Consider the following 22,610-nt stretch of genomic DNA (forward strand, 5'->3'; position numbering starts at 1 on the left):
TCTGATATCCAGGTGGATATTCTGATTTCCAGCTGGATATTCCAGTGGTTGTTAAAATGTCCTGGGGAATATCCCAGTGTCCAGGTGGGTATTAAAATGAAGACAATTCATCTCTAGGACACAGAGACCTTGAATATTTCACCAGGTCAGCGATGCCTGCATAGACCCACGCTGACATTTTGATTTATTCCATCCTCAAGGCTCGATAATTCCAGGGTGTCCTTGAGCCAGGGATGTTCCTGCTCCGCTGAGCTCTCCTTTCTTGCTGATTAGATCTGAAAATATACAAACATCTTGCATCAAAGGACATCCTGACTTGAGATAATGTTTTCTTTTTCCAGGCATTTCTTATTATTTTCATTAATATTTATCACTAATTATTATTGACTTTTTAATTTCTTAAATTTTGTTCTATTGCATAAGACATTATATAATACAAAACATTAAATGTGTATTTATGGATTAGTATTATTTTTTGAGTTTATTATTATTATTTTGAAGGGTTTTTATATAAAAGTATTATTTAACTTTAATTTTTAATTTTAATTTTAATTTTATTTATTTATTTTTATAAATATTTATTTAAGTGGATAAACAAATAAAATAGATAAGATTAGATAAATGTTATATTTTATTTATATTTATATTTATAGTTATAGCTATAGTTATTTTTATTTTTATTTTTATTTTTATTTTTATTTTTATTTTTATTTTTATTTTTATTTTTATTTTTATTTTTATTTTTATTTTTATTTAGTTTTTCCCCCCGGGCTGAGAGGACGCACCGCCGTGGTCCTCCACCCCGCTAGGGGGCGCCACACACCCACGCCACCACCACGTCCCTTCCAGCCGCACATCCCCTCTCCGCTCTATGGCCCCGCCGCCATGTTGGCCGTGAGGGGAAGCGGCGGCCCGGACCCCGCTAAAATGGAGGCGCGGAGCCCTCCGGGGGTGTAGGGGCTCCTTCCCCTCCCCAAGCCCCTGCCCGGAGCTCATGGAGCGGCTGTAGGGTGAGCAGGGCGCTGAGGGGAACGCGGGGCTCGCCGGGGGCTGAGGGGGCGCTGAGGAGGCTGAGGGGGGGCAGGAGGCGGTGCCGGCGGGAGGGGCCTGGGGCGGCGGGAGCGTCCCTGAACTTTTATCTCTTCCCGGGAAATTCTGAGATAATTTGGATTGTCCCGCCTGGAGGAAGGAAGCTTGGGGGTGATTTAATTGTGAGCCGATCGAGAAAGATGGATGGGGAATGTTCCCAAAGGCCTGGAGTGACAGGAGAAGGGGGAATGGCTGCAGGCTGACACCGGGATATCGGGAATAAATCGGGATTTTGGGAATAAATCCGTCCTTGGGACGGAATTCCCAGAGAATCCGTGGCTGCCCCATCCCTGCAAGCAGATTGGAAAACCCTGGGATTGTGGAAGATGTCGCTGCCCATGGAATGGGATTGATTTTTAGTTTTATTCCATCCCAAACCGCTCTGAAATTCCATTTTTCCAGGATTTCACCCCATAAACGCGAGCTGAGGGATTGATTGATCCCACAATTTTTTTGTTTTATTGGCTTAAGCTGCCTCAACTATTGTGAAAAAGCCATTTTTTTCCTTTAAAAATAAAAATAGCCACAAATCAGGAACATTCAGGTTGGTGGAAGTGTTTCCTTATCCCAAATTCCTGCGGGGATCGAGGGAGATTTGCAGGGAAATTCGCTTTTTTTTGTCATTGTAATTGATCGCTTTTGGTTTTCCTCCCTCTTTCGCAACATTTCACAACCAAAGGAGCGGTCGCACAACGTTTTTTCCATTTGTTATCTTTTATTTACCCAAGGTTTTGGTGGCATTTTTGGGGTAAAATTCCTCACATTTGCCCAAAATTCCAAATGCATCGTGCCGGCCACAAAACTCAGGTACAAATCCGAATTTTTAAAGTAAATTTTTAATTAAAAGGCTAAATTTAAGGTATGAAACCCCCTCAGGGGCTGATGAGGACAAACTTAATTAATTTATCAGTGACTTCATGATTGCATCAGTGCCTGTTTAAATCTTCCCCTTCAGGGCTGTTTTGCCTAAAATTCCCTAAAATCCCAACTTTATTTTCAGTATTTTACTTTATTTGAAGTTGGAAAAATCGCTGTCACCTGAGCCCCAACCCCTGCTGTGTTTCTAGTTTTAAATTGAATTTTAAAACGAATTTTTTTCCCTTCAATTTAGACCTTAAAAAAACCCATCTAAGCTTGAATAAATTTTAATTTGACTTTTCAGCCACTTGAGATTTTTAGTTCGAAAAAAGCTGCGGTGTCTTGGGGGGTTTTTGGTGACTCAAAAAAGGAATTTTTAGTCATAAAAAAGGCATTTTTTTTTTTAGTCATAAAAGAGGCAAATGAATCCTTCCCTTGGCTGGGGTGAAAATTTTGGAGTGGAAAATTTGCTCAGCTCATGACTCGGGGGTGATTCACGATTTCCTCTCGAGATTTTTCAGCACCTAAAAAATCCCCAGAAATCCATTTCTGGATGGGGGTTGGGAGGTGAAATTATCCCGAATTTGGCATTGGAATTATCCCAAATTTGGCATTGGAATTATCCCAAATTTGGCATTGGAATTATCCCAAGTTTCTGAGCTGGGAGCACGAAATTCCATTTTATTTTTATAGGAATTTCCACCACGTGGGAGCTTTTCAATGGGGCTATACCCCTAAATTTCATTCTATTTTCTCCTGAAAATATTTTAAAACTCGTGAACAAAACCTTAATTAACGCCAGCATTAATTTCCGGTTAAATACGAATATTAACGAGAAGCAAACTACCTAAAAAAAACCCCATTTTTCTTCAAAACCCGGAGGTTTTCAGTGATAAAATCAGCGCTGAAAAGGTTAAAATTCGCATCCTTCAGCCCTGAATTTTTTTCCAAGAAAAGGGGAGGGAGAATAAATGGGATTTTTTCCTTTTTCCGAGCTGATTTTCAGCCCAGCCGTTATCGGCCACTCTCGGTCCCTCCCCGTGTCCCTCCCTCGGGCGAGGTTTGAAAAAAGCGAATTTTAGAGAAACTCCCGGAGCATCCTCGGGAGCAAAATCCCGGGAAAATAATCCCAGGATTTTCCTGCCAGGCAGAAAAAGGCAAGGTCGGTAAATGCAGCTCATTTTAAAGGGGTTTGTGGTCAATATTTTCATTTTTTTCCCTCAGAAATGGGTTAAAATTTAGGGAAATGTGAACTGGGAGGGAAGTGAAGCTGTTATAATTTGAATTTTTCCAGGTCACTGTCGATGCTCCTCACAAATTTAAATATTAAGTTGGAATTAACCCTGTCCAGCTCATTTTCAGGGTGTTTGGGGTCAATATTTTCATTTTTTTCCCTCAGAAATTGGTTAAAATTTAGGGAAATGTGAACTGGGAGGGGAGTGAAGCTGTTATAATTTGAATTATTCCAGGTCACTGTCGATGCTCTAAATAAACTTAAATATTTATGAAGTTTGACTCAAGCCTGTCCAGCTCATTTTAAAGGGGTTTGTGGTCAATATTTTCATTTTTTCCCCTCAGAAATCGGTTAAAAATTAGAGAAATATGAACTGGGGAAAGGATTGAAGCTGTTATAATCTGAATTATTCCAAGTCACTGTTAATACCCCTCACAAATTTAAATATTTATCAAGTTTAACTCAACCCCGTCCAGCTCATTTAAAATTGTTTGTGGTCAATATTTTGTTTTTATCCCCTCAGAAATTGGTTAAAATTTAGGGAAATATGAACTGGGAAGGGAGTGAAGCTGTTATAATCTGAATTATTCCAAGTCACTGTTAATACCCCTCACAAATTTAAATATTTATCAAGTTTAACTCAACCCCGTCCAGCTCATTTAAAATTGTTTGTGGTCAATATTTTCATTTTTTCCCCTCAGAAATCAGTTAAAAATTAGAGAAATATGAACTGGGGAAAGGATTGACGCTGTTATAATTTCAATTATAATTTAAAAATTTGAATATTTGGTGTGCTTGAATCAACCCTTCCCAAATATTTTTCTTTTTTTCCTTTTTTGTTTTTTCTTTTTTATTTTCCTTTTTTTTCCCTGGAGCAGCACAAAGCGGGAGGGACCCGGGCCAGGATTAAAAATAAGATTTTCGGGTTGATTTTAACCCCAAATTCATTTCCAGGTCGGTGCTTGAGCAGCTTCTCACTGCCAGGATGAGCTTCCCAAATTCCAGCCAACCTCCAGGAGCCGGGAATTCCTGCAGGATCACCCTGGGCCAAGCCAATCAGGTCATTAACCATTAATTATCAGCTCATTAGCACTCGCTCCCATCATTGATCTGGGTTATTTCCTCCTCAGAGCAGTGGTTTTAATGAAATTCAAAAAAAAAAGGAATAAATAGTGGGGAAATATTGATAATATTGAGAAATAATGGGGAAATATTGATCATATTGATATATAGTGAGAAAATATTGATAAATTAGTGGAGAAATATTGATAAATGGTGGGGAAATATTGATAGTATTGAGAAATAATGGGGAAATATTGATAATATTGATATATAGTGAGAAAATAATGATAAATTAGTGGAGAAATATTGATAAATTATGGGGAAATATTGATAGTATTGATAAATGGTGGGGAAATATTGTTGGTATTGATATATAGTGAGAAAATATTGATAAATTAGTGGAGAAATATTGATTAATGGTGGGGAAATATTGATAAATAGTGGGAAATATTGATAGTATTGGTAAATAGTGGAGAAATATTGATAATATTGATATATAATGAGAAAATATTGATAAATTAGTGGAGAAATATTGATAAATAGTGGAGAAATATTGATAATATTGATATAATGAGAAAATATTGATAAATTAGTGGAGAAATATTGATTAATGGTGGGGAAATATTGATAGTGTTGATAAATAATGGGGAAATATTGATAGTATTGATATATAGTGAGAAAATATTGATAAATTAGTGGAGAAATATTGATAATATTGATATATAGTGAGAAAATATTGATAAATTAGTGGAGAAATATTGATAAATGGTGGGGAAATATTGATAAATTAGTGGAGAAATATTGATAAATGGTGGGGAAATATTGATAATATTGATATATGAGGAAATATTGGTAAATTAGTGGAGAACTATTGATAAATGGTGGGGAAATATTGATAGTATTGAGAAATAGTGGAGAAATATTGATAATATTGATATATAATGAGAAAATATTGGTAAATTAGTGGAGAAATATTGATAAATAGTGGGGAAATATTGATAGTATTGATAAATGGTGGGGAAATATTGTTGGTATTGATAAATTATGGGGAAATATTGATAGTATTGATAAATGGTGGGGAAATATTGTTGGTATTGATAAATAGGGGGGAAATATTGATAAACTAGTGGGATTCTTTTTTTGCTGGGGGTATTTCTTTGTGTGGATATTTTTTTTGTGGGGGTATTTTTGGGGCGGTTCCAGGTTCGATCCCAGAATTCCAGGAGATCCCTGCTGTGTTTTCCAGGTGGTTCCCAAGCTGCCCCTGCTGAGGATCCTGCAGGCTGCGGGGGCCCAGGGCGACTCCTTCACCCTCAAAGAGGTGGGGGCACCCCTTCAGGCCCTGGGACATCGGCCCAGTTTACCTGTGGGGACACCTTGGGGACACTTCTTAGGGACACTTGGGGATCACTTTGGGGTCAGATTTTTGGGGTGCTTCAGGGTCATTTTTGGGGCACTTCAGGGTCATTTTTGGGGCACTTCAGGGTCATTTTTGGGGCACTTCAAGGTCACTTTTTGGGGCACTTCAGGATCACTTTGAGGGCACTTTAGGGTCACTTTTTGGGGCACTTCAGGATCACTTTGAGGGCTTTTTCTGGGGTCACTTTGGGGTCACTTTGGGGTCACTTTGAGGATACTTCAGGATCACTTTGAGGGCTTTTTCTGGGGTCACTTTGGGGTCAGATTTTTGGGGCACTTCAGGATCACTTTGAGGGCATTTTTGGGGTCACTGTTTGGGGCACTTCAGGATCACTTTGAGGACACTTTGGGGTCACTTTTTGGGGCACTTTGGAGTCACTTATTGGGGCACTTCAGGGTCATTTTGAGGGTACTTTAGGGTCACTTTTTGGGGTCACTTCAGGATCACTTTGAGGACACTTTGGGGTCACTTTTGGCACTTTGGAGTCACTTTTCGGGGCACTTCAGGGTCATTTTGAGGGTACTTTAAGGACACTTCAGGGTCAGTTTTTGGGGACATTTTGGGGGCACTTCAGGGACACTTTGGGGACACTTCAGGGTCACTTTTTGGGGTCACTTCAGGATCACTTTGAGGGCTTTTTCTGGGAGCACTTAAGGGTCACTGAGGACACTTTGGGGTCACTTTTTAGGGGCACTTCAAGGTCATTTTGAGGGTACTTTAGGGACACTTCAGGGTCAGTTTTGGGGGCACTTTGGGGACACTTTGGGAGCACTTCGAGGACATTTTTTGGGGTACTTTGAGGACACTTCAGGGTCAGTTTTTGGGAATACTTGAGGGTCACTTGGAGGACACTTGGTCACTTCTTGGGGACTTTTTGGAGACACTTTGGGGTCACTGGGATAATCCCATTTTGAACTTTTAAACTGGGATAACCCCACTTTAACTGGGAATAATGCAGTTTTAATTGGGATAACCCCATTTGAACTGGGAATGGTGCAGTTTGAACTGGGAATAACCCCATTTTAACTGGGAATAACCCCTTTTGAACTGGGATAACCCCACTTTAACTGGGAATAATGCAGTTTGAACTGGGATAACCCCATTTTAACTGGGAATAATGCAGTTTTAATTGGGATAACCCCATTTGAACTGGGAATGGTGCAGTTTGAACTGGGATAATGCAGTTTGAACTGGGATAATGCCATTTTAACTGGGAATAACCCCTTTTGAACTGGGATAACCCCATTTTAACTGGGAATAATGCAGTTTGAACTGGGAATAACCCCATTTTAACTGGGATAACCCCATTTGAACTGGGAATGGTGCAGTTTTAACTGGGAATAACCCCTTTTGAAGTGGGATAACCCCACTTTAACTGGGAATAGTGCAGTATGAACTGGGATAATGCAGTTTGAACTGGGAATAACCCCTTTTGAACTGGGATAACCCCACTTTAACTGGGAATAACCCCTTTTGAACTGGGATAACCCCATTTTAACTGGAAATAACCCCCTTTTGAACTGGGAATAACCCCACTTTAACTGGGAATAACCCCTTTTGAACTGGGATAACCCCACTTTAACTGGGAATAGTGCAGTTTGAACTGGGAATAACCCCATTTTAACTGGGAATAACCCCTTTTAAACTGGGATAACCCCACTTTAACTGGGAATAATGCAGTTTTAATTGGGATAACCCCACTTTAACTGGGAATAGTGCAGTTTGAACTGGGAATAACCCCCTTTGAACTGGGAATAACCCCTTTTGAACTGGGAATAACCCCTTTTGAACTGGGAATAACCCCTTTTGAACTGGGAATAGCCCCTTTTGAACTGGGATAATGCACTTTGAACTGCACTCCAAAACTGGATTGCAAATTTGGATTTAACCCCAAATATCCTTTAGCACCAGGACGTTTCCATCCTGCACTCCAAACCTTTACTCCAACACAGCCCCCCCCATATCTAGCACCCCAAAACCCCCTCGAATTCCCCTCCCAGCATCCCAAACTCGCAGGGAATGGATTCCCAGGAGCTGCTGTCCCCACAGGTGATGCATTTCCTGGGCCAGTACATCATGGCCCGGCAGCTCTACGACAAGAGGCAGCAGCACCTGGTGCACTGCGGGGGAGATCAGCTGGGAGAGCTGCTGGGACTGCAGAGCTTCTCTGTCAAAGACCCCAGGTAGGGAAAAACATCCCACTTTTATCCAGAAAAGAGAAAAAATTAACAGGTTTTTAGCAGGAAAATCTAAAAAAACCCCTATTTTTAGCTGGGAAAGCTGAAAAAATTCACATTTTTAGCTGGAAAAATTGAAAATTTTCACATTTTTATCATGAAAAGCTGTCCATTTTTAGCTGGAAAAGCTGAAAATACCCTTTTTTATCTGGAAAAGTTTAAAAAGTTCCTGTTTTTATCCAGAAAATCTGAAAAAAAGTGGTTTCCAGTTTATGTAGAAAAACTGAAAAAAATTTGCCGTTTTTACCTGGAAAAGCTGAAAATTAAAGTTGCCATTTTAATCCAGAAAATTTGGAAAAAATGTGCCATTTTTATCTGGAAAAATTGAAAAAAAATTCCCATTTTTATCTGGAAAAGCTGAAAGAATTCACATTTTTAGATGGAAAAGTGAAAAAAAATTCCCATTCTTATCCATAAAGTCTGAGGAAAAATTGCCATTTTTATCTGGAAAAGCTGGGGGGCAAAAATCCCATTTTTATCTAGAAAGATCTGAAAATAATTCCCATTTTAATCTGGAAAAAAATCCCATTTTTATCTGGAAAAATCTGAAAATAATTCCCATTTTAATCTTGAAAAAAAATCCCATTTTTATCCAGAAAATCTGAAAATAATTCCCATTTTATCTGGAAAAAAAATACCCCATTTTCATCCAGAAAATCTGAAAATAATTCCCATTTTAATCTGGAAAAAAAAAAATCCCATTTTAATCCAGAAAATCTGAAAATAATTCCCATTTTAATCTGGAAAAAAATTCCCATTTTTATCTGGAAAAGCTGAAAAAATTCACATTTTTAGCTGTAGAAGTGAAAAAAATTCCCATTCTTATCCAGAAAATCTGAAGGAAAAATTCCCATTTTTATCTGGAAAAGCTGAAAAAAAAAATCCCATTTTATCCAGAAAAGCTGGGGAAAAAATTCCCATTTTTATCTGGAAAAGCTGAAAAAAAATTCCTATTTTTATCTGGAAAAGCTGAAAAAATTCCCTTTTTTTTTCTGGTGGGATGCAGGGACAGCTCTGTGGATTTTGGTTCTGGGGGGTGAATTTCAGGAATTTCTGAGGTTTGAGGTGAGTGTTGTGAAGAGCTGTTAAAAAATTCAAATTGGTTTTTTTGGGGTTTTCTAGGAAAAATTCCCTGTGGTTTTTGATCTCTCCAGGGAAAAAAATTTGCTGGTTTTGGGGTCTCTAGGGGAAAAAATCCCTGTGGGTTTTAGGGGCTTTCTAGGAAAAAAACTCAGTGGTTTTGGGGTCTCTGGGGGAAAAAAATTCACTGGTTTTGGGGTCTCTAGAGAACAATTCCTTGTGGGATTTTAGGAACTCTCCAGGAAAAAAAATTCTCTGGTTTTTGGGGTCTCTGGGGAAAAATTCCCTGTGGTTTTTGGGCTCATTCTAGGAAAAATAAAAAAAAAATCACTTTTTTGGGGTCTCTCTAGTAAAAACCCCACTGTTTTTTTGAGGTCTCCCTGGAAGGAAATCCTCAGTTTTTTCTGGGGTCTGTAGGAAAATCAGTTTCCCTAAGAATGTTGATAATGAAATCGATAAAAGAAGAAATGATTTTGGGGTTTTTGGGGTTTCTGTGGGCACTAAAGGGGATTTTTGGCCCTCCCCAGCCCCGTGTACGAGATGCTGAAGAGGAACCTGAGCCCTGCTGCCCTCCCAGGTAGGTTGGTCCCATTCCATAAATGTTCTCTGACCTGGTAAGTACCAAAAACAAGGAAAAAAATCCAGGAAAATCCCAAATCCTGGGGCTGCAGGAGGAATAAACTTCTCTCAAAACCTTTGCCATGTGAATCTCTCGGAGTTTGTGTCTTTTCTGTGTGCCAGGAGCTGTTTGAGTGGTGCCAAAAACTCCAAATTTGAGCCAAAGCTGAATCCTTAAATCCCCTCCTTGACTGGAATCAATCTTTTGGGTTTTTTTTTTTCCTGCTCTCACCTCATTTTGTATTTTGATCATCACTAAGAGTGCTAAAAATTCTTCAAGGCTTGAACCTTGAACCTTGCAGCTTGCCCAGCTCATGAGAGGAATTAAATTCAACTCCATCCAAATGGAAATTTCTTCTCAAATTAATTTATCTGAGCTGGGGTGACTTCCTTGAAACCAGTTCTTGGTGTAGGACTGGGAAAAAAATCAACTCCACTGGCACAGCTGGGGAATTTTGTGCCACATTTCCCATTTTTTAAAACAGATAAAATGGATTTAATCCACAGCTGTGGAATTTTGTGCCACATTTCCTATTTTTTAAACAGATAAAATGGATTTAATCCCCAGCTGGAGAATTTTGTGCCACATTTCCCATTTTTTAAAACAGATAAAATGGATTTAATCCCCATCTCTGGAATTTTGTGCCACATTTCCTATTTTTTTAACAGATAAAATGGATTTAATCCCCAGCTGGAGAATTTTGTGCCACATTTCCCATTTTTTAAAACAGATAAAATGGATTTAATCCCCAACTGTGGAATTTTGTGCCACATTTCCCATTTTTTAACAGATAAAATGGATTTAATCCCCAACTGTGGAATTTTGTGCCACATTTCCCATTTTTTAACAGATAAAATGGATTTAATCCCCAGCTGTGGAATTTTGTGCCACATTTCCCATTTTTTAATTTAAACTTTTAGGAGGGCTCAGGCACATGTGGAGAAATTCAAAATAAAATTAAAACCGTGGCCGTTTCTGCCTTGGATTTTTTTACAGAAGATTCTTTTTTTTCGATTTGGATTGATTTTCTAGAAGAATCTTTTGAATTCTCTTTGAACTTTTGAGCTGCAGGAGAGCTGTGTGAGTGCCTTCCCTCCTCCCAGACAGAGCTGTGTGTGTGCAGAGCTGAGCTTTGCTGCCTTTTCCTGGGAGCCAGCCCTGGCCTTGCTTTAAGCCTGGCTCAGGAAGAGCTGTCCTAGGGCTGAGTTAGACCTGGCTGTGTGTGAGTGTGACCCAAACCAACCAAGCTTGGCAGACCAGACCTGGAGTGCACAGGGACGGAGCCTCAGGCTCTTTTCCTTAATTTCCCCCCCATTTTCCTTCCTTTTCTCTCCTTTTTCCTTCCTTTCCCTCCCTTTTTCCTTCCTTTCCCTCCCTTTTTCCTTCCTTTCCCTCCCTTTTTCCTTCCTTTCCCTCCCTTTTTCCTTCCTTTCCCTCCCTTTTTCCTTCCTTTCCCTCCCTTTTTCCTTCCTTTCCCTCCCTTTTTCCTTCCTTTCCCTCCCTTTTTCCTTCCTTTCCCTCCCTTTTTCCTTCCTTTCCCTCCCTTTTTCCTTCCTTTTCTCTCTTTTTTCCTTCCTTTTCTCTCTTTTTTCTTTCCTTTCCCTCCCTTTTTCCTTCTTTTCCAGCTGTTCCCTTTCCTCCAGCCCAGCACAGGAATGACTGGATTTGGTTCATTTTCCTCCTCTTGTCTAGCTTTTCTCCCTTCCTTTTCTAATTTTCCCCTTTTCTTGTTTAATTTCTCCCCTTTTCTTATTTTTCATTTCCCCCTTCCTGCCTAATTTTCCTCCTTGTCAATTTTGCCCCTTTCTGGACTAACATTTCCTCCCTTTTCTTTTATAATTTCCCCCATTTTATAATTCCCCCTCCTTTCTTGCCTAATTTTTTCTGTTATCTTGTATGATTCCCCCCTTTCTTGACTCATTTTCCCCCCTTTTCCTGATTCTTTCCCCCCCCTTTTCCTGATTCTTTCCCCCCCCTTTTCCTGATTCTTTCCCCCCCCTTTTCCTGATTCTTTCCCCCCCCTTTTCCTGATTCTTTCCACCCCTTTTCCTGATTCTTTCCACCCCTTTTCCTGATTCTTTCCACCCCTTTTCCTGATTCTTTCCACCCCTTTTCCTGATTCTTTCCCCCCCCCTTTTCCTGATTCTTTCCCCCCCCTTTTCCTGATTCTTTCCCCCCCTTTTCCTGATTCTTTCTCCCCCCCTTTTCCTGATTCTTTCTCCCCCCCTTTTCCTGATTCTTTCTCCCCCCCTTTTCCTGATTCTTTCTCCCCCCTTTTCCTGATTCTTTCTCCCCCCTTTTCCTGATTCTTTTTCCCCCCCTTTTCCTGATTCTTTCTCCCCCCCTTTTCCTGATTCTTTCTCCCCCCCTTTTCCTGATTCTTTCTCCCCCCCTTTTCCTGATTCTTTCTCCCCCCCTTTTCCTGATTCTTTCTCCCCCCCTTTTCCTGATTCTTTCTCCCCCCCTTTTCCTGATTCTTTCTCCCCCCCTTTTCCTGATTCTTTCTCCCCCCCTTTTCCTGATTCTTTCTCCCCCCCTTTTCCTGATTCTTTCTCCCCGCTTTTCCTGATTCTTTTCCCTTTTTGTTTTCTGATTTCCCCCATGATCCTTATTCCCCCCCCTTTTAAATAAAGAAGAATTCATTTTCTAATTCTTTTCTTTTCTATTTTTTCCCCCTTTTCTAATTTCCCCCTCTTTCCTTGGCCACTTTCCCCCATTCCCTGCCCACTTTTCTGGCTGCATTTAGGAATCCTCACTTCAGGCTGAATTTGATGGAATTTACCAGCTCCAGAAGGAAACCTTCCAGCCCCTGGAGTATTCTCACTCCCTAAAAATCAGATTTTGGAAGGGTTTCTCCCTGTTCCCAGGCTCCTGTTTTCCATCAGGAATCAAACCCCAGCAGCTGGAAGGGGATGAAAGGAATAAAAGCAGGAATTTGTGAATTTTGCTCCGTTTAAAGGCCATTTTTTGGTGGAATTTTCTGCCATTTTCAGATCTTCCCCATCCAGATGTGATTCCTGGTGGGATTCAGCCTCATCCAAAGGGAATTTTCCTGTTCCATGGAAGGGGGAGCAGGCAGGAGCCAGCCTGGCATCTTTTGTTCTCTCTGCTCCAAGCCAGGCTCAGAAAGATTCCTCTTAATTGGATTCTTGTTAATTTAGCTCAGCCTTTTAATTAACTCTTGGGAGCAGCTGCTTCCAGCTGTGTCCAAGCCTGTGCATGGAATTTTCCCTTCTTTGCTCTTTATCCTCATGCCCAAACCCTTCAAGAAGAGCAAGAAATCCTCAGAAATTCCCAAAAATTCCCTGTTCACCTTCCAGCTGGGATTCCCTGTGCAATCCTGGTCCTTCAGGAATGGCTTTGCAGTCATTCCCTGCAAACCAAGCAGGGAGCTGAACAAAAATGGGATTTTTTTGGGGTGGATCTGTCGTATTTTGACATTTCCCCCTTGGGATTTCTTGCTGGGACACTGGTGGAGATTTCAGAATCAATTTTCCTGCTTTTCCACTTTTTATTCTCTCATTTTGAAGAAGCTCAGGTGGAAAAGCAGCTCCTTGCAAAACGAGGGTGTTTCCAGCTGAAATGGGATTGGGGAATTCCCTGCATGTGCAAAAGAGCCTTGGAAACTCTCACTCAAAGCCCTGGTGGTTTTTAGGCAACCTCAGGAGCAATTCCAAATCCAAAAGAAAAACTTTTCCCTTTGGGAAGAATAGGCTGAATTTGGCTGTAGCAAAAATAATAGTTTTTCCCTTTGGGATGAATATTCTGAATTTGAGATGGCTGCAGCAAAAGGAATATTTCCCTTTGGGAAAAATATTCTGAATTTGGGATGGCTGTAGGAATAAGAATAACTTTTCCCTTTGGGAAGATTATTCTGAATTTTTCTATAGCCAAAAGAATCATTTTTCCCTTAGGGAAAAATATTCTGAATTTGGGATGGCTATAGCAAAAGGAGTAATATTTCCCTTTGGGAAGAATATTCTGAATTTGTCTATAACAAAAGGAGTAATATTTCCCTTTGGGAAGAATATTCTGAATTTGTCTATAACAAAAGGAATAATATTTCCCTTTGGGAAGAATATTCTGAATTTGTCTATAACAAAAATAATAATTTTTCCCTTAGGGAAGAGTATTCTGAATTTGGCTGTATGAAGAAGAATACTTTTTCCCTTTGGGAAGAATATTCTGAATTTGACTGTAGGAATAAGAAAAATTATTCCTTTTGGGAAGTATATTCTGAATTTGGGATGGCTATAGCAAGAAAATAATTTTTCCCTTTGGGAAGAATATTCTGAATTTGGCTATAGCAAAAATAATAACTTTTCCCTTTGAGAAGAATATTCTGAATTTGGCCATAGCAAGAAGAATCATTTTTACCTTTGGGAAGAGTTCTGAATTTGGCCATAGCAAGAAGAATCATTTTTCCCTTAGGGAAGAATATTCTGAATTTGGCCATAGCAAGAAGAATCATTTTTCCCTTAGGGAAGAATATTCTGAATTTAGCTATAGCAAAAATAATAACTTTTCCCTTTGGGAAGAATTCTGAATTTGGCCATAGCAAGAAAAATCATTTTTCCCTTAGGGAAGAATATTCTGAATTTGGCCATAGCGAGAAGAATCATTTTTCCCTTAGGGAAGAATATTCTGAATTTGGCCATAGCAAGAAGAATACTTTTTCCCTTAGGGAGGAATATTGTGAATTTTCCCCCAGCTGCTTCTCCCCAAATCCAGCTTTCCCCCCCCCTGAGCAGCCCAGATTCACCTGCAGGAGTTGCCCAGGTCTGCCAAGCCTGGCTGCTTGCTTGCTTGCCCCAGGCCCTGTGTGGTGTGAGAGTGGGAATTTCCAGGGAAGGCTTTTCCTTGTGTTTTGCCTGCCATCTGCAGATGCTGCACAGACTCTCCCAAAGGAGCAGAGCGTCGCTAAGCCCAGCCCAGACCAGCTGCAGGTAAACCCCACTGCCCAGTGGGTTCTTTTCTTGTACAGAGCCGCCCCTTCTCTGTACCTCTGCATGGTGGACTGCCAGAACTTTTAGTTGTTGTTGTGGTGGTGCTGCTCCTCACCTTTTTCCTGAGAGAAAAAAAAAAAAACCAAATAAAAAATCCCCAAATTTAAAAAGTTCTGGAATCCACAGAGCAGGGACAGAGTCACCCTTCTCTGTTCTCCTCCTCGTGACAGAGTGCCAGTCTCTGAGCGCGTTGTTCTGGGGTGCAGCACTTCCAGCCCTCAGCTTCTCCAGCCCTGTTTTCCTGCTTTTTCCCCCTCTTTTATCCCACTTTTTCTCCCACTAGGAATTGCCAAAGAAATAATTCACTGTGCCTAGTTAGGATTTATTTCCAGCAGCTTTTCAGGCAGAGGTGAAAACCAAGGAAAAATCTTGGCGCCTCCAAAGTGTTTTCCAGGTGTGGTTTGGGGTGAAGGCTGGGAGCTGTCAGAGAGTCACAAAATCAACTTTTACTACATGAAAAACACCAACTTTAGGATTTTTTGCCAAGCTAAAGATTTTTCCTCGGTTGTTCCTGCTGATTCCAGGGGCTTGAAAGAGAAATAGTTTGTAGTTTTTATTCTGAATTATTTCCTCTTCCTACCTGCTTGGTCTCGTCCTGCAGCTGGTGCCTGGGGATGGAAGTGCTGCATCCCCTTGTCCCTGCAAGCTCTGCTGGGCTCATTCCTGATTTTCCTCCCTGCAGCTCAGCCAGGAGGAAGGATCTGACTCTGGGATCCTGGAGAGTGACAGCAAAACCTCAGCTCCTGCTACCTCAGAGTCCAAATGTGACACTTGTGAAGGTGAGAGACAAATTTCTGCATTATCACAGCACTTACAAACCACCTGTGTGGGACACAGAGCAGCAAAATGCTGGAGGAGGGACTCAAAAACCCCCTAGTTTGGAATAGAATAATTAAAAATCTTTGTGCTAAAAGCTTGAGAAATTACAAAGTTCACCACAGATATTTTCTTAATTTCTGGTCATAAATAAATGCTCTGAATGCAGTGGCAGGTTAAGCCCCAAAATCCCATCTCTCACTGAGTAATGCCATGAGAAAAAATCTTCCAGACCTTGCTGGAGGGTGTTTTAAATGCTGGAATTATCCTTGGATCCATCCCCCTTCCCAAGGGAGGCTCCTGAGCTCACAGAACCCAGCCTGGGCTGGCTGCAGTCGTTCCCTGCAAACCAAGCAGGGAACTGAAAAAAATGAGAATTTTTGGGTGGATCTGTCATATTTTGACATTTCCCCCATGAAATTTTTTGGTTGGGTCACACATGGAGATTTCACAAGTTTTAGAAGCAATTTTCCTATTTTTCTACTTTTTTATTCTCTCTTATCAATGAGCCTCAGTTGGAAAAGCAGCTCCTTGTTTCCAGCTCAAATGGGAGAGCTGGAAATTCCCTGGATTTACCAACCAGCCTTGGAAACCTTTGGAAAATTCCCTGGATTTACCAACCAGCCTTGGCTGTGGCTTGGAAGCTCCAGGCACTGGAGGGAGGGAGATCCAAGGTGATCCTGGAATGCAGAGGGCTCAGTTTTGGGATCCCAGGCTGGAGCATGGACAGGATGGATCCCACTTCTTGGGAATTCAGGAGCTGCCAGCTGAATTCCAACCAGTCCTTTTTACATTTTAAATCACTCCAGAAACCCACTCAGGGCTGGCTGGGGAAATATTTTTGTTTTTGTGGTGAAACTTTAATTTAAACTCAGCCTGCTCCAGCACAGGGCACTGGGATGTTCCTGACTTGTGCAGGGATTTTTGCCAGATGGGACATCCAAACCCCAGAGCTCTCAGCCTCATGCAAGAAGTAAAAAAAATCAGATTTAAGCCCAATTTTTTTTCTCTGCTGGTGTCTCTTACCCAATGACTTGGACTGTGCTTGGCTCTTCCAGACAGTGATTTGATAGAAAACCTCTCCAAAAGCAAAAAGCCCAAGCTGGACCTGGTTTTTGAGGAATGGGACGTGGCTGGGCTGCCGTGGTGGTTTTTAGGGAATCTCAGAAGCAATTACAAATCCAGGAGTAACGGATCCACGGATATCCAGACTAACCAGGTGTGTAAAGAGGGGCCCACATCCTCTTCCTCTCCTCTTCTGCCTTCCAAGGAAATCAAATATTCTGGTTTTTTTCTCCCTTTCCCCTTCCCACTCCAGGATTTTCAGCCTTTTTCCCACTCAGGGCCTTTCCTATTGTGTGTTTGATTAATTTTAAGGTTTTTAAATCAACAAAACTCTTTTCTCAAGGCCCTCAGAGGTGCCTGAATTTCAGGAGTTGCCCTTTTTTTTATTGGGGTGAACATTGTAGGGTGGTGGCTGAGCTGGAAGTTGGAAAAAGGGAAAATGGTGAGGTGGAAATTGGGAAAAGGTTGGGAAAAGGGGAATTTGTGAGGTAGAAATTGGGAAAAGGGGAATTTGTGAGGTGGAAATTGGGAAAAGGGGAATTTGTGAGGTAGAAATTGGGAAAAGGTTGGGAAAAGGGGAATTTGTGAGGTAGAAATTGGGAAAAGGTTGGGAAAAGGGGAATTTGTGAGGTAGAAATTGGGAAAAGGTTGGGAAAAGGGGAATTTGTGAGGTAGAAATTGGGAAAAGGGAAATTTGTGAGGTAGAAATTGGGAAAAGGTTGGGGAAAGGGGAATTAATGAGGTGAAAATTGGGAAGAGGGGAATTTGTGAGGTAGAAATTGGGAAAAGGTTGGGAAAAGGGGAAATTGTGAGGTGGAAATTGGGAAAAGGGGAAATTGTGAGGGGGAAATTGGGGAAAGGAGGAAGTTTTGAGGTGAAAAATGGAAAAAAGAGAAGCCTGTGAGGGGGAAATTGGGAAGAGGAGAACTTGTGAGGGGGAAATTGGGAAAAACTGAGTTGGTGAGGGGATAACTGGGAAAAGAGGGAACTAGTGAGGTGGAAAATGGAAAAAAATGGAATCTGTGAGGTGAAAATTTTAAAAATGGAAGTCTGTTAGGGGGAAATTGGGAAAAGTGGGAAAAGAGAGAGCTGGTGAGGTGGAAAATGGAAAAAATGGAATCTGTGAGGTGAAAATTTTAAAAATGGACACCTGTGAGGTGGGAATTGGGAAAAGGGGGCCTGTAAGGGAGAAATTGGGAAAAGATACAACAAAAAGAGAAGCCTGTGAGGGGAAAATTGGGAAAAGCTGAGTTGGTGAGGGGGAAGGAGGAAATTGTGAGGTGGAAATTGGGGAGAGGTTGGGAAAAGGGAGCCTGTGATGTGGAAATTGGGAAAAGGGAATCTGGGAGGGGAAAATTCTAAAAATGGAGGCCTGTGAGGTGGAAATTGAGAAAAGGGGGGTCTGTGAGGCAGAAATTTTCAAAAGGGGTGTCTGAGGGCAGTGAGGTGCCCGGGGCTTTGGAGATTGTTGCAGAGGAGAGCGGGACAGTGCTGGATGTGGAGCTGCTCCCAAATGGGTTTTCCTGTTTTTTTTTTCCCCCCAGGACATTGACACTGCCATAGTTTCAGACACCACTGATGACCTGTGGTTCCTCAACGAGTGTCCCCTGGACCAGGGCACTGCTGGGCTCAAGGTGGAAGTGCTGGACTGTGAGGAGGTCACAGAAGGTGACACCAAGGTACACCTGGCCCAGTTTTTCTCTGTTTTAATTCATCCCATGCTGCCCTTGGAAAGGCTGGATCTGTTCCCATCCAGAGGCTAAATCCTGTTTAGAAAAGGCTGTCACCATTCCTCATGTGTTTGATGGTTTTCCTGCTTGGGTTTTGGTTTAAATTCAATTTTTCAAGGCATAAAATCAATTGAAAATGAATTAAACTTCTCGCAGCAACTTAAGTGGGTTTCTGACCAGTACCTGCAAGAGTTAGAAATCAAAAATCATGGAACTAAGTTTGGAAAAGGCTTTTAAAAAATTGAGTCAGCTAAAGACTCAAAGAGGAGATCATGGTAAGCCAGTGAAAGTTACTAACATTCTGCAAAAGAACCACTGCAGAAAATGTTTTTAATTCCCTTTTAGAAGTGATTTAATGAGCAGGGTGATGCTGTAATCCTTTATTTGGGATGTGCAGCGCCAGGCAAATGATAAATAGGGAATATTCCGACATTTCCACCCTCTGACAATGCTTTCCTGGAATTCCAGGTGCCTGAGGATGTGTGCTTGGATGAGCTGGAGAATTCCCAGTGCCTGAGTGATGACACGGACACAGAGGCTGCTTCTGAGGTGGGAATTCCTTGGGATCACCTGGGGCTGGAAGGGCTCATCCTACATCTGCTGCTGGTTTTGGGGTGGGAAAAGCTGATTTTCATGTGCGTTTCCAAAAAAAAAAGTGACTGGGTGAAGTTATGTTGATACCAGGGCATAGTTTAATAAGGGTTTTAATAAGGTTTTAATAAGATTTTAATTCCATGTTGACCTCTGGATGGAGATCTGGAGGATTGTCCTTGGAAGGGACTTGGAAATCTCAAGTAGCACTTTATAATCACTCAAAAAGTCAGAATTTTAATGGTTTTTAGCAGAATTTTAATGGTTTTTAGCAGAATTTTCCAGCCTGGAATAAATGGGGATGTCCCTGGCTTTGAACAGCTGAGTCCTGGCTCTGCACTTGTGCACCTCCTGCCCTTTTCTGTGAGATAATTAATTAATTAATCCATTAATTGTGCAGATTCAACAGCTGGTAAGTGATGGGTGAGCTTGAAAAACAAATTCCTGCCAAATTCCAGGAGCTCTCCCCTTGAATTTTGAGAAAAATATTGAAAATTCTCTTGAAATTAAATAAAAATAAACTGCCCCAACTTGGATTCTTCCAGAGGGCTGGGAGAGAGGAAGGAGAGGAGGAATTCATGAGGGACAGATCCGGGATGAGTCAATCCCAAGCCACAAAATGTTGATTTTCCAGCTTATAAATCACTCATAAATAATTTTTTTTAAACGAGGCTTCCTTGCTGCTTTTCCCACACGGCTAAAACGAGGAATACCCCAAAAATAAATTGATTTTTTGCTGGAATTTTTGCCTTAAATCCCTCAGGATTGCTGGCAATGCTCCAAGTGCAGGAAATTCAACTCTCCGGGAAAAAGGTACTGCTTCCGCTGCTGGGCCCTGCGCAAGGACTGGTACCGGGACTGCCCCAAACTGCCCCATTCCCTGTCCCTCTCCAACATCAATTCCATGGAAAAGCAGGAGCAGGATGAAGGGATGGACGTCCCAGACTGCAGGAGGACGATCTCAGCCCCGGTTGGCCAACCCAAACACCTTTTCTTGGGAGAAAACAAACCCCACGTGGATCCCGGCGGCTCCATCGAGTCCTTGGATTTGGCGCGGGAGGGGAAAAATCGGGATTTTGCCAAGCTGAAGAAAGAGGAGGAGATGGAATCTTTGGAGAGCATCAAAACCCTGCTGAATCCCTGCTTCCTGTGCCAGCACAGGCCTCGGGATGGGAATATTGTCCATGGAAGGACTGCTCACCTGGTGGCCTGCTTCAGGTGTGCCAGGATGCTGAAGAAGAAGAGATCGCCGTGTCCCGTGTGCAGGAAGGAGATCAAGATGGTCATCAGGATCTTCATGGGGTAGGGAGGCTTTCTGCCCCTAAAGTGACCCCAAAATCTGGAATTTTTGCACTCAAACCTTCATTACAGCACGTGCAGGAAGGAGATCCCGATGGTCATCAGGATCTTCATCAAATAACCCCAAAATCTGGATTTCTGCACTCAAACATTCATTACAGCATGTGCAGGAAGGAGATCATGATGGTCATCAGGATCTTCATCAAATAACCCCAAAATCTGGAATTTTGCACTCAAATCCCAGTTTCAGTGTGTGCGGGAAGGAGATCACCATGGTCATCAGGATCTTCATCACATAACTCCAAAATCTGGAATTTTTGCACTCAAAGCTTCATTACAGCATGTGCAGGAAGGAGATCATGATGGTCATCAGGATCTTCATAAAATAACCCCAAAATCTGGATTTCTGCACTCAAATATTATGATGGTCATCAGGATCTTCATAAAATAACCCCAAAATCTGGATTTTTGCACTCAAGTCGCAGTTTCAGCATGTGCAGGAAGGAGATCATGATGGTCATCAGGATCTTCATCAAATAACCCCAAAATCTGGATTTTTGCACTCAAATCCCAGTTTCAGCTTGTGCAGGAAGGAGATCACGATGGCCATCGGGTTCTTCACGACCTAGCAGGATCTTCTACTACTAAAATCACCCCAAAAATAGGTTTGTTTGCACAAAAACCCCAATTCCAGAGCTCGCTCTGCAGGATCAAGATGGTCATTGAGATCTTTTTGGGAGAGCAGGACCTTCTGCCCCTGAAATAACCCCAAAATGAAGATTTTTGCACTCAAACCCCAATTCCAGAGCTCAGCCAGCGAAACCAAAGAGTACCAAGATTTAATTCCACCAAGAATCCTCTGCAGGATCCACTTTTCCATGGAAATCACCTCGAGGTCAAAACCCCAGCTTGGAAATTTTCCCAAATTCCCATCTTCAGCCAGATTTTATCCCTTGGGATTCTTTCTCCTGACCAAGAACAGCAGATTTGGGAAAAATTGAAACCTTTGGAATGGTTTTTTTTCCATAAATCCCGACTTGTGCAATTCCTTTGAAGCTAAGAGTTAAAGACAGAAATAAATATTTATGGTGGGAGGGCAGGGGATTTGTTTTGGAGAGAAGAAGAAGAACTTTATTCCTAATTTTTTTATTGTTTAAGGTCGGCAGGGTGAAGAATTCCTTGCTTGCAGATGGGAAATAAATCCAAGTTTTTAATCCACACCTCTCAAGTCACAAATGAGATGGAAAAATAATAATAATAATGTTATATTTTTCTTTTTGGGCTCGTTAATTTCTATTTCTTCTGGTTTTTGTATATTTAAGTCTATTTTGTGTCACCTCTGTCCAGCAGGATTCAATTCCAGCAGCTCTGGGATATTTTGGGATGTTCCACCTGCCCTCACCTGTCCTTTAGGCTAAAACAATCCTCATTTTTGAGTGATTTGAAAAGTGGCTTCAAAATTAAACATGTTTTGAGGGATAAAATAATTCCTTTAAAACCTCATTAGCACTCTTTTGAGGCAGATTTTTCCCCCTTTTGAGGCAGATTTTTACCCTTTTCCAAGCAATTTTTTCCCCATTTCCAGGCAAAATTTTTCCCCCTTTTCAGGCAGGTTTCCCCTTTTCAAATACATTTTTTTCCTCTTTCCAGGTAGATTTCCCCCTCTTTTCAGACAGATTTTTTCCCCCTTTCTAGGCAGACTTTTCCCCATTTTTAGGAATTTTTTTCTCCTTTCCAGGCAGGTTTTTCCCCATCCAATGTCTGCGAAATCCCTCTCAGTAAAACCTCTGGATTTGAGCCTCCAGCCCGTTCCCAATCCCATTTCCTCTGACATTCCCGTGGGATCACCCACCCCAGCCCATCCCTGTGACAATTCCCAGAGGAGTTTTTCTCCTTTTCCAGCTGTTTTTTGGGATCAGTGCTCCTGGAGAAGGCAGAGCTCACTAGAGGGCACCCACGCCCAGCTCCTGCTGCTCTCCCTCCTTCCAGGATCCACATTCCCGCCTGGAGAAGGTGCTCAGGGACACCTTCCCATGGCTGAGGGTTGGTTTTCCTGATTTCCCAAACCCACAAATCCAAGTTTTCCCCCTCTCCCAAATCCCAGCGATGCCTCTTGGACCCCTCCCGCTGCATGTCAACATTCCCAGGTTGGTTTTTTCCCTTCTTCCTCCCCTCTTTTCTTTCTGTTTTTCTTTTTTTTTTTCCAGGTTTACCCTTTATCTAAAAAAGTTTTGGGATATTGTGGGATCCAGGATCCATCCAGTCCCACAGGGGAATGTCACCATCACCATTTCCTGTTCTTCTATCCCAAATCTTCCCTTCCTGCTTCCCCCCAGGTGACAGCAATGACAGAGCAGGGGGTGACACTTGGTTTGATGATCCCAACGCTCCAAATAACCCCAAACCCCACACGGATCCCAAAGGAAAAAAAAACCTTTTTGTTTTAGGGACTTTTTAGGTTTTTCTTGTATTTCCAAAGCAGGGACTGTCCAGAGAGGGACGTG

The 22,610-nt window shown here is 41.7% G+C and overlaps 1 protein-coding gene across 1 annotated transcript; it reads left to right on the forward strand.

Annotated features, from left to right (window-relative positions):
- Positions 1-871: 871 nt before the first annotated feature.
- On the forward strand, positions 872-21,396 carry MDM4 (MDM4 regulator of p53). The gene is made up of 11 exons (XM_059867464.1): positions 872-1,010; positions 4,136-4,241; positions 5,490-5,564; positions 7,713-7,846; positions 9,508-9,557; positions 14,484-14,545; positions 15,288-15,384; positions 16,480-16,640; positions 18,031-18,165; positions 18,685-18,765; positions 19,571-21,396. Exons 2-11 carry the CDS (start codon positions 4,167-4,169, stop codon positions 20,111-20,113), a joined length of 1,413 nt encoding a protein of 470 aa, XP_059723447.1. The 5' UTR covers positions 872-1,010; positions 4,136-4,166; the 3' UTR covers positions 20,114-21,396.
- Positions 21,397-22,610: the final 1,214 nt, after the last annotated feature.

This window comes from Haemorhous mexicanus, chromosome 25, assembly GCF_027477595.1.
Source record: "Haemorhous mexicanus isolate bHaeMex1 chromosome 25, bHaeMex1.pri, whole genome shotgun sequence".
In the NCBI taxonomy this organism is placed as follows: Eukaryota; Metazoa; Chordata; class Aves; order Passeriformes; family Fringillidae; genus Haemorhous; species Haemorhous mexicanus.